The 12,359-nt window shown below is 43.5% G+C and overlaps 1 protein-coding gene across 4 annotated transcripts in view; it reads right to left on the bottom strand.

The window, feature by feature from the left end:
- Window positions 1–10,537: 10,537 nt before the first annotated feature.
- Window positions 10,538–12,359, bottom strand: part of ZBTB37 (zinc finger and BTB domain containing 37) — a 34,376-nt gene continuing 32,554 nt past the window's right edge. For all 4 annotated transcript variants that reach the window (XM_068239079.1, XM_068239082.1, XM_068239078.1 and 1 more), the window contains exon 4: window positions 10,538–11,262. In XM_068239079.1, the coding sequence (XP_068095180.1) occupies window positions 10,738–11,262 (525 nt within the window). In that variant the 3' untranslated portion in view covers window positions 10,538–10,737. The remainder of the gene's footprint in view (window positions 11,263–12,359) is intronic.

Below are 12,359 nucleotides of genomic sequence, written 5' to 3'. Positions count from 1 at the left end.
CTTTAATTTTTGACGTTCTAAAAAAATGGATGAAACGGGATCACTATGCGGTAGACACTCTATACTCCGAGGGTAGGTTGAAAACTGACTGGTTCTCTTTAGAGCACTAGGTTTGCTGTAACAGCTGTGAGATGTCACAGGATGGGTACAGCAGAGCTGTCTATTATTGCTGCAGGTAAGGTGACAATCCCGAGGCACCTCCACAGACGCATCAGCCTTTCCTCCAACAGGTGCCTCGTTGCCTTCAGAAGGCCAGTTTGTATTTAAAGTGCTACTTAAGAAATTTTTATTTAAAAAATTTGAATCAAGACGTAATTTTTGTAAAATACAGCTAGGACAAAAAAATGTCCATTTACACTTTCTTTCCTCACAGCATCATATTAACTTTAAAAATGATGTAAAATGATAAAGCTGGATAGCAGACATGCGGTTTGGGTTAAATTGGTTACATTCTAGCCCCTCCCCTGCCCAACACACATACACACGGCTCCTCCACACCCCTCATACTGTTTCGGGTGGATAGGTTACACTCCAGCCCCTCCCCTGCCCAACACACATACACACGCCTCCTTCACAGCATACATTTAAAATAGCCACCGGTATACTTGAGTGCAGGATACAGCCGGTATATGGCTGATCCTGCTTCTGCACAAGTCCGGGCCGTGTTAATTACGATTCCCGCTCCAGGCCGCCATGGATAGTGGGGGAATGATATAATTCGGCTTTCAGCGATTGCTGGAGGCCAAATTTTTGTGTGTTTTTAAGCAACTTTGGCTTCGTCTTCTGATGGCGCCGACGTTACTCACTGAGCGCCGCTATAGATGTGATTCCTATTCTAGTCTATGGTGGCGCCGGTTGCGCCCAAATCTAGCAGCGCTGAAAAGCACTGCTCCGCCTTCTCACCCCTCAGAATGGTAAAAAACTAGTCCGTTAAAATACTGTAAAATTCATTTTGAATCTGTGGTCACAAGATTACTGCGGCCCCCCCTCCCAGACTTCCATGCAAGGGGCGGTACTGTGCACATATAGAATCCCCCTCCCCCCATGCACATGCCCTCTACAAAGTAGAAGAGGACTGAACAAAATTGACGAACACCTCTCAACTGTACTGAAGGGCATTTTCTAGATCACTCAGCTAGGTATATTATTTAGGGTTTAGGACTGCCTTATTATGTAAAATGCAATGCTTAAAGTTTGCCTGGGTCAATTAAAAAAAAAAATATAGATACCTGGGGCTTCCTCCAGCCCCCTTCAGGTTGATCGGTCTTCCCAGGCCGCCTCAATCCTCCGTGTGCGCTCGCCCATCGCTCTCCTGGCATTGGGAGCGTAATGGAGAGCACACACTGCCGGGCTCCGCATGCACAGTACCCCCCGACTGGAAGAAATACTAGGGCAGCTAGTGGAGTATCCATGTGGTGGAGGACGACAGCGAGGGATCGATTAGCCTGAAGGGGGCTGGAGGAAGCCCCAAGTATTTGTATATTATATTATTTTTATTTATTTAATTTTTTTTTTTAATCATCTCAGGTTTCCTTTAACCCTTTCAGGACCGGCTGCCTAAACCCTCTTAAGGACCAGGCAATTTTGTATGGGGGGGGGGGGGGCTGGTCAGGCAGCCGGATCCCAGGGTATGGTGTCCCCAGTGTGGCCAGGTGTCCCCCGTATTGCAGGCAGCCTTTACTCACCTTCCAGGCTCCAGCGATGAGCAACCGTGGAACCCTCCACTCTGGCAGGCATCCCCACTCGTACTGACGTTAAGTTCCAGGACACGGCTTGATGACGTCATCAAGCAGTGTCCCGACACTTACGTCAGAGCAAGCGGGGATGCCGGCCAGTGCGGAAGGGAGCGCCGATCGCCGGGGGAACATCAGGAAAATGAGTGGATCCTCATCTTCCACCCCTAACGCCGCAGCTTTGTTAGTGATCACTATGATCCGCCAAAGATCGCACTGATTACGCAATCAAGAGCCACTCGTGATGGCTCCTGATCACTGAGGGGAGAAGACAGCTTTCATATGAAAGTTTAATCTCCCCTCTCGGGTGCGCACGATCGCGTCGGGAGCGGAAACAGCGGGTGGCGTAAAACCTGCACCGCATCAGCCTAGGGCAGCCACAAGTGCGGCGTAGGATTTACCTACGGCAGTCCCGAAAAAGGTTAAAGAGTACCGGTGAGTTTATAAAAGTAAAAAAGATACTTAACCTCATTAGAGGGAAGCCTTTGGATAATTTGGAGGCTTCCCTCGGCTCCCTTAAGCTTGCCGTTCCAATGCGGATACCCTCTGAACCTACTTGACAAAGACTTTAATAAATTTGCACAGTCCCGCTGCGCAAGACAACTTGCACACCTGCGCACAAGCACAGAGCCGCTTGTGCACCTTTCCTCTGTGCACCAGTGGACCTGCATTGCAGCCGCGCTCCAGCCCATGTACGAGCAGAAAAAGAGGAAGAGGGTCTCAGCAAGGATAAGTGGGCTTCAGGAGGATCGGAGAATAACGTTTTTTTTTTTTTAATTTTTCACTGAAAAACTTTTTTTTATTAGCATGATTGCTACAAAGTCCTTTTTTGCTCAGTTTTCCCCAAAAGATTTGCCCTCTTAGATTTAATGATAATTATGAGGGGTAGTTTGTTGTGGAAGCTATGATTTGTTTGCTTGCGTTTTACTGTAATACCCCCGACTGGCTGCAGCTGTATAGGATGAGTGATGTCATTTTACATGGCTTTCTTCCATGAGCAGCTGTCTGCCTGTTCGATGATGGGTGTTTTTACTCTGTTGCTTTAAGTTTGTCTCATATTCTGGGCACCGAGATCTGACTGAATTGTGCCTGGAGCAGGTTTTGGAGCTCGGCTACATTGGTGGACACTTTTCCTGTAGAGCTGAAAGCAGCACGATGGGTAGAGGGCATTCCGCTGAGATTAGGGGCGTAGCAATAGGGGGTGCAGAGGTAGCGACCGCATCGGGGCCCTTGGGCCAGAGGGGCCCACCCTCATCTTCAGTATTAGCTCTCTATTGGTCCTGTGCTCATAATAATCACTTCTATAGATACTTTGAATAGTGATGATCATTAACAAGCTGCTCCCCATCCCCTTCTTGCACTTCTTGACACTGTAGTTGCCATTGGCAGTTTCTGGTGCGCCATATCAAGAGTTATGTATAGAATGATGGGGGGGGGGGGGGGGGGCAATGTAAAACTTGCATCGGGGCCCACAGCTCCTTAGCTACGCCACTGGCTGAGATATGGACTGTACTCGTGCTGCACGGGTTATCTTATGGGCTCATTAATATAATGGTAAAAATCAGCTAATCACTGCACTAAATGTGGCAAAAATCGATATGTTTATAATGGTAACAATTAGCTTAAAGAGAACCTGAGGTGATCCTCGGGTCTAAAATCAAATACTCGCCTAAGGAGAGGGAAGCCTCTGGACCCTCAAGACCTTGATAAAAAAAAATAATTTTACTTCATCTTTTTACATTTAATGGTTAATTACAGGCAGTATTCTTCTACTTCCTCTAATTCCTCCATCTGCAAGCAGCAGAAATGGAAGGCAGATAAGTAATTTTCTAATTAGATTTAATTGCCCAAAAGCTGAGATTAAACAAACCCATTCAGCATTAGGGAGCAAGGGGGGAGGAGAACTGTGCTCCAAACAGTTAATATAAGTCACACTTGATAAAATTCACACCAACCCTGGATAATGGCAGTGAAAAGGGAGCGGAGAGGTACTTCTCAAACATGCCCGACCTTTCAGCTATTTGAGAACACAAGATGCTAAGATCCCTTTACGTGAGCAAAATCAGAAATATACTAAATAGCAAAACAATAATGCATTTTGAGAAAGAAAATGCATACTGTATTTTATTTACCATTGTCAAGTCGGCTTTCTCTGATATGTACAAGAACTGTTTATACTGTATGAGGAGTGAGGAGGTCATTTTCACGAGAAATAAATTCAGTTCAGGAGCCTATCAAACATATCCTGACACATAGAAAACTCTAAAACGGGATGGGTGAATGTAAGCGTACAGTACATCTCTACCCATGTTCCATTCCTTGCTTCCGAAACAGACTCATAAGCCTTTAAGCAGACCTACACCCAAGAACTGAACTTTTCATGCATCATTAGCTACAAACCGGCCGTTCTTGCTAGGATCACCTTAACCACAGAACTACCCCAATCAAATGAATTAAACTTCCACTTCCAACCAAAAAGATAATTGTGCCGAGAACATCAGTCCACAAAAGCAGTCCAGTGCTCAGTGCCAAGATTACAGACTTTTAGCTGTGTAATCTTGGGTTGATCTTCTTGGCGTACATCTTTTCATTGTGGAGTTCTAGTCCTCAGCTGTATTGCCCGACTTCTGGAGGTATTTACAAACACACTGAATTGTACTTCTAAACGTATAGCCCTCTTTACACACTTTGCACATTAGAACTGTACCACTGATGAAGGCCCTATCTTTATAGGGTGAAACATGTTGGGTTGTGGTAGGGTGATATGATACTCCCTTTTACATGAGAAATCTATTCCTTTTCTAAAACGGATCATCAGGGGGCTCTGTATGGCTGATGTTGTGGTGAAACCCCTCCCACAGTGTGATCCTGTCTGTGAACCTCCTTGCATTGTGGGAAATAACAGCGGTTTGCAGCTGGGTCCAACTGCCAAAAAACCAAGCAGCAGCTACTTACACTGACATCACCTGCTAGCAGTAAAAATGTCACCTTGTGATAAATGTCAGAACGTAAATCGGGGAGAGGAAAGATTTTACAATGGGCAAACACTGGATAAATAATTTATAAATAATTTTTGTAAAAAATGAAGCACTTTTTTTATTACATTATTTTCTAATTCCTCTTTAAGTTTACATTGATCTAATCTGTTAGTGGGGGCAGACCTGACTATAGGAGCGATATATGATTGCTAATCAAGGACATTTGTCTATAGTACCCCCTATCTTTCAGGATTATTTATACATAGGAAACTTGTAGGCTAATCTCCTTTTTATATATTATTTATTCAAAGTTAAGTTTTAATCGTCTCTCATCCTACCTAATAAAATACAAGTGTCTCTGCGTTCCATGTCCCTGTGTCAGTGCTTTTGCGCTACTGCGCATGTCCTGCACTGACACAGCCGTTGGGACAGAACGCAGGGCGGGCCGACAAGCCGAGTGGGCGGGTGTGTGTGTGCGTGGTGGGCGGGTGTGTGTGTGTGCGCGTGGCGGGCGGGTGTGTGTGTGTGTGCGTGGCGGGTGCGGGCTGTAGCAGCGGTGACAGACCTAAAGCCCCTTTTTAAAACAGGCTTAGGTCACTAGTACGCGTATAATTCAGTGCGTTTGTAAATCAAATCAGGTTTGTTTCTAGTTCTGGAGGTATTTCCAGGTGTGAGGGTAATGTTAGGGTTGAAGGATGAAAAGTGGGGGGTGGGATTATGCTCGCTTTAGGGGAGGACACAATAATTTGCTTCAGGGCATTAGCGGTATTTGGCACTGGGGGAATTGTGCCAAGCTTATTGAGAGAGAGAGAATAGTGTTTCATGGGGGTGGGGGGAGATTTTTAGCACTGGGAGAGTTTACCTAACTTTACAGAGTGAAAGAAGTAAATTGTCAGTAAATGCTAAAAATTCAGTTAACAAAAAAACAAACATAAAAAACCACAATGAAAATACACTGGATAAAGCTGTCAGAGCCGCATGTGATTATCCTGACTAGATTTCCCCTACCAAGGTGCATGCTGGGATATCTGCCACACCACAGGCAGCGTGACAGGATCAGCTACTCTGTGCACAATCTCTGCAGCTGAAGTAGCTGATTGATTTTTTTTTTTCTTTCAATAAATCTTTATTGAACAAGCTGATCACTTAACGATGGTGCCCTTGGTTCAGGAAAGGAGAATGCTTAGATGAAACGGATGGATTCAGCTTTGGTAGAAGGATGGTGACACAGCCGTTCATTTCAGCAAACAGTTCTAAAGATTGGTAGTTCAGTTCAGTCTTGTGATTCGCGCAACCCAGACACACTGCAAGGCCAACTAAGTACTCACAATAATAATAATATAGGACCACTATCGCAAAAATCGTAACGTTTAAAATACCTGTTCTTACATACAAATAAGAAATACATTTTTTTCCAGAGTAAAATGAGTCATAAATTACTTTTCTCCTATCTTACTGTCACTTACAGTAGGTCATAAAAATCTGACAATCAACAGGTTTTGGACTAGCTCATCTCCTCATGGGGGATTCTCAGAGTTTTCTTTACTTTAAAAAGCACTTAGCAAATGGCAGTTGCTCCATCCAACTGCCAAAAAAGCGTGAAGCGAGCAAGGAGGCTGGCCAGCATCTTTGTATAAATCCTTTTCAGGGAGTGTCTTTATAAAGAATAAAGGCTATGCTGAGAATCCCCCATGAAGAGATGGACTAGCCCAAAACCTGTCAGTAATGTCAGATTTCTACTACTTACTGTAAGTGACAGCAACATAGGAGAAAAGTAATTTATGGCTCATTATACCCTGGATAAAACATAATTTGTATTTGTATGTGTTTACATGTATTTTTTTTTTTGCAATAGTGGTCCTTTAACTGTCCAATGAGCAGGAAGGATACACAGGAAGCTAACACAGATATAACAGCACAGAGTCCGCCTCCCGGCTGTGCCACGGCAGAAACGCTTCTGAATCGCCCGATTACCTGAACTGAATTACGGATCCTTTGGCAGGTAAATCATTTATCTCCTATATGTCTTTCTGTCTATTTGCCTTAGAGACCCACTTTACATTCTTGCCATTCCCAACACGGTTCTCATATACTGTATAATATGAATACTAAAAAGCCTTTTTATAAAATAAAGCTAATACCCACTTTCCTTCCTCTGAAAAATGGTAATAAAATAATAAGCAATGAAAAAAACAACAACAATGGTGCTCCATAGTAAAAAACGGAAAACTACATGTATCTGGTAAAAAAAATAAAATAAATAAGTTATGAAATACTGTCCTACGGCCCTCGTACGTCGGGGGACCCCCCTGGAGGTACGAGGAGCTCACTGTAAAAAACAAAAGAGTGTATACTGAAACTGAACTGTAATAAAAAACTAGCTGCTTCGCAAACTCGTGTTACGATAAGGTAGATGAACCTGATCTCCGACGTTCGTGAAAAAAAACGCAAGAAACCAGAAGTTGGAGAGGAAGAGGAGCGACAGACAATAGTAGCTGCAGTCTCCTATAAATAAGAAAAACAAAAAGCAAAAACGTAAAAAAAACGAAACAAAAAAGGGAGCAGCTATCCAATCAGAAAAGCCCCCAACTTATGCAAGAAAACTAGCTTAGTGCCTCCTAAATGATAGCAAGCGACTTTCTCTGTAGAAAAATTCACAAAGCAGGCAGCTGGCAAAACGATTAGCACTGAAAACAAAAATAACCTTTCTTATGTAAGGAATACTAACATATGTACAGGGGCACTTTTAAAAGCCAATTCAACCTACAATCAGCTGTTAACTTTGTTTTTGGGTGGACTCTGATAGTTAGGATCACCCCCGAGCTGTGTGATAAAAGCTTCCACAAGAAGTTACAGGTAAGAAATAAAACCTAGTAACACAGTGTAGAAAACAAAGTCACTGCTTATAACAGAAATTCCCTCAAATTCACCCAATGCCACAATTTTGTGAATTGCATGGAAAGGGGTTAGAAGCTATTTTTGTTGGTGGGGAAGGGGGTTCCTGTTCTTGAGACTTTCATAAAGCTTTAAAGAGACACTGAAGCTAAAAAAAATAAATTATATAATTTGTATGTGTAGTACAGCTAAGAAATAAAACATTACAAGCAGAGACATAATTCTAATAATGTTTCCAGTACAGTAAGAGTTAAGAAACTCCAGTTGTAATCTATGCAAAAGAGCCATTGAGCTCTATGACTTTCAAAGTCGCAGCGAGTTCTGTCTTCTGAAGCTTGTTATCTCAAGTGTCTGTAAATGTATTTTCTTTTTCTCTGCAGAGAAGGGTTCAAAAATTCACTAGCCTGCTCTGTAAAATCATTTAGAATGCTGAGTAGTGTGTAAACTGCAAATATTAGAGAATGATGCAATGTTATAAAAAAAACTATATAACTGAAAATAAAAATGTGAGAATATTTTCTTTGCTACTAATGTTCTAGTAATTATCCATACTACACAACCAATTCATTAAATCATAATTTTTTTTTCTCACTTCAGTGTCTCTTTAAGGCATTAATATGAAAATTCCAAACACTCACCCTGAAGGTAACACACTCTCTGCCGCGGCCATCTACTTCCCTAGGTTTTCATCCAGAAGTAAAATACTTTCTGATCATGTATAATGCCCCACTATGTGACACTCAGTGCTGGGCAGCCAATGGCTAGGTCCAGAAGTGGTCAACTGGCATGAGAGGTGACATTCTGGGCTCCAGCAAAGGTAAGTAATGGCGGAGGCAGGGGTCCATGTCCTGGCTGGCATACAGTGTACTCTGTGGAAGTTTCACATCAAAGGCCTTACGTACGAGAAGAGGAGGCGTCCTTCAGACTTCGTAGCTCGTCAGAACTCAGAGGAACTGCTGCAGATTTGTGAAATCCTAGGACAACCCTCTTATCTTCTCCAACATTAAAGATACTGTAAAGTATAACATTTAAAGCTGTATGCCAACCAGCAGAAATCAATAATATTCTCTGCCTTCCAACCCCATCCTGCTAGCCAGTGGGGGGCCTGGACACATGGTCGTGTTGAGCTGATTTGAGCAACATACAATTTAAAGGACAACTGTAAACACCTTCCCAAAAAATTAAATACTCACCTAAGAGGAGGGAGGGCTCAGATCCCTTAGAACCCGCCTGATTCTCTCTGCACCCTTCGTTCCACCGCTGGGTCCCCCTTTTTGGCCTCTGACTTAAAATGTTAAAGAGGCCTTCTGGTCTCCTTGAAAGTACTTGGGACTCAGAGAACTTCCAAAGACAAGTGGCTCCACACTGCACACGTGCGAGAGTGGACGCACGGGTACTTCCGAGGAGGCCCAAAGACACAGAGGGTAGGAGATTTGAACACGGACCCGGCAGTGGAATGAGAAGGCGCAGAAAGGAGCAGGAAGGCTCTAAAGGATCCAGAGTCTTCCCTCCTCATAGTGGAGAATCTAACTTTTTTGTTTTAGGGGATTACAACAAGAATGTCTCAGTGTGTGATAAACACGAACATTAGGCAGAGCATAGACAGCACTATCTGATGGGCACAGTTACGTGTTGCAGAGAAGTTTGTTACGATAACCCAGTGCTGCATGCATTTCTGTGCGCAACTTGGTGCCGTTCCATCCACTGGAACCGAATGCGGTCAGCTTTGCAACACAGATGCCACGTGTTTCCATAAAACACACAACCACCTGCGCTGCAGAACAACACGAGAGAGTGTCCAGTCCCTCAGTGTAACATTAGAGTCCTATAGAAGTGATGTCAGTACTATAAAGGCAGAGTCTAACAATCATGTGACCTTTGTATCCACTTTTTTTTTCAAATGGTGCACTAATCACCTGGCAGGTAGTATCTGGGGGGGGGGGGGAGTTCCTGTTATCTTCAAATCAGCTTGAATATATTCATTTCTAAGTGTAGATCACTTGTAACCCTTCAGCAGCCAATTTATTTAGAGGCTTGTAAGTGCTCTAGGCCAATTTATTTTAGTACTTTTTTTGTTATATTTCCCTGCTTCTAATTAGTACTGCTGTAATGTGTATTTATGGCCACTTATCATTAGGTGCAGTGTGAGACAATAACAGAGGAATTTTGCTTTCAGTTTCTATACCTTTCTGCTAGCAGAGAGAGATTAAAGCATTCAAAGAATTTACAGCATAATGAGTTCTGCCAGCGGAGGTCAGAAGCAGTGCACTTATCGCAAACGAGGTAACTCTATTCAAGTTACTAATGGGTTAAGAACCTAGAGGATGATCAAACCCCTCAGAGTCCACGCAAAACTGAGCAATCAGTTGCAGAGAGAAGATCTGCTTTTCATACCCCAATGGTGTCCCTCATTCATTGCTAGCACAATGAAAAGTGGAACAACCGTGACGTGTAAAAAGGTTACTTATTGCAGTGTCGCCCCAAAACATCAAAATAAGAATTCACAATATCACACCTTTTAAAACAGGTATGGGTCAGCCCTGACGCTGCTACAGAAGTATCTTTGAGCACCCTACTAATGCAGCTAAGACAGCACCATCAAACCTCTATGCAGGCCAGGACCAAAAATTCACCGTCTTGTCAAAAAACTTTTCAGAAGAAAGCTTTGTTGAAAAAGAAGGACGCCGTGAAAGCCTACAGCAGACCATGGAGAGCCATCTTTGCATCGTAATAAATGCACAGCTTTCCGTTTCACTGCGTACGCTCACAGGTCAATGGATTGTAGATGTATCTGAAAAAAGGTTAAAAGGATATATTCACGTAAAAAAAGAAAAAACAGTAGCTCTATTACTTCTGAAAGTTGCTGCTGCTCTCTGAAGTCGAGAAGAAAAAGGAGATCAGAGGAAGCTAACACACAATTACTCTCCTGGATTTTGGCAATAAACTTCTCATTATTTTGTGGTTGCTCCAATTCAGCGTTTTGCAAATGCCCCGATGGTCCAGGCCCGTAAAAAAAAACCTTGACCTGGAGAGGAGCAGAAAGGAAGGATAACATGGTGAAGATCTGCTGAGGTAAAGGGGAGGATATTAGTCCATTTGTGTCCTCCTGTAATATATATTTCTCTTCTGTTTTAATCTGGCCCAGTGGTGGACACAGAACCATGAGTTGTCTCCCCACCATATGTCACATCGGCCGTTGCAGAAGGTCCTACTCCACCGACTTCCTCGTGAGAGGGCGATTCCTCACCTGCTGGACCTCGTGAGGTGACAACAGTGGTGGTCTCGGGAGAAATGCTATGAGGACCCTCGAGAGGAATACAACCAGGGTGGTTCTTCCGAAAGTGCTGATTGAGGATGGCCTGGAAGGGGAAACTCTTCCCGCAAACATGGCAGTGGAAAGGTTTGTTGCCTGTATGTTTCCGGATATGGTACTCCAGCTGATCCTTGCGGGTGTATTTCTTCCCACACATGCGGCACACGAAGGGAGTGATGCCCATGTGAAGCCGCATGTGTCGATCCAGGCTGCCCTTCTGGTTGAAGGATTTGGCGCAGTAGATGCAGGTTAGTCGCGGGTTATAGCGGAACCATCGCTCCGACACTTCCTGCTCGCGGAGGTATTCAACGTAGCCGCTCACTCCAACTCCCGATTCTTCCCCCTAAGCAGAAAAAAAATAATACACCTGTAAGTTTACTAAAGTAGAAGCTGTTACTTCAGAAGACCAATAAGATAGATATTCCATAGGACTTTGAAAATAGTGTATAGTGGACAGAACTGGGACAAGGTCCTCCAGCACCCCAGGCTGAGACACCAAAGTGCGCTCCTCCAACCCTCCCACCCCAGCTGTCACACACTGATTGCTATTGGAGTAAGAGGCATCCCAGGGCCCCCAACCCAACCCCCCCCCCCCAGTTATCTGGCTTGCAGTCGCTGCCATGTATCCCTTTTTCTTATTTCTCTCTGTTTCAAACACAATAGGGGAATGATAGCTGAGTGAGTTGTGCGCCCCTCATACACTGTGCCCTGAGGCTGGAGCCTCTCTTGCCTCTGCCCAGCCCTGATAGTGGAAATAACATGGGCCAATACAGTGCAGTAAGTTAAAAAGGAACTGTGGTTACATATAGTAGAATGCAGTAAATTATTCAGGATACACAATTTATCAGTAATTGTCCTGGTTTCAGCATCAGATACACTACCTATATTTATATACAGGCAGTCCCCTAATTACAAAAAGGTCCCGTTCTGGGAGTTGTAAGTTGAATTTGTTTGTAAGTTGAGTCTTCGGTTAAACATGGTAAAATGTGGATAAGTGATTTACATTCGGACATCACTGGATTTGGACATATAGCATAGACTATGCTTTTTTGGTTGTTTTCAATGTGCTTTTAAAGTGTTATAAACTACTTAGAATAGTTTATATGATGCTGTAACATTTAAAGGAACACTATCGATTAACATGTTTTTTTCAATTGAGATACGAAATGTTTGGGAAGTGCTGCTAAGTACTGGTGTATACATTTGAATCCTTATGTCTTTGTTTACTGTTACCTAATTGCTTTTTCTGAGGGTAGTCTGCTGTAAAATGAGCCATGAGGTTGGGGGTGAATTCCCTCACAGTGAATCTGTTAATCCTGTGTGTGCAGAGAGCTCAGCCAGAGACAGGCAGAGCTTTCTCTCACAGAGAGCAGGGGAAATGTATCTTACGTGCAACATAAACATTTGTAATTGTGTGTGTGAAACCTGATAGGCTTTTGT

Source organism: Hyperolius riggenbachi, chromosome 6 (assembly GCF_040937935.1).
Source record: "Hyperolius riggenbachi isolate aHypRig1 chromosome 6, aHypRig1.pri, whole genome shotgun sequence".
Lineage (NCBI taxonomy): Eukaryota > Metazoa > Chordata > Amphibia > Anura > Hyperoliidae > Hyperolius > Hyperolius riggenbachi.
The sequence above is the reverse complement of the archived record's forward strand: the minus strand, read 5'-3'. Positions and strand labels throughout refer to the sequence as shown.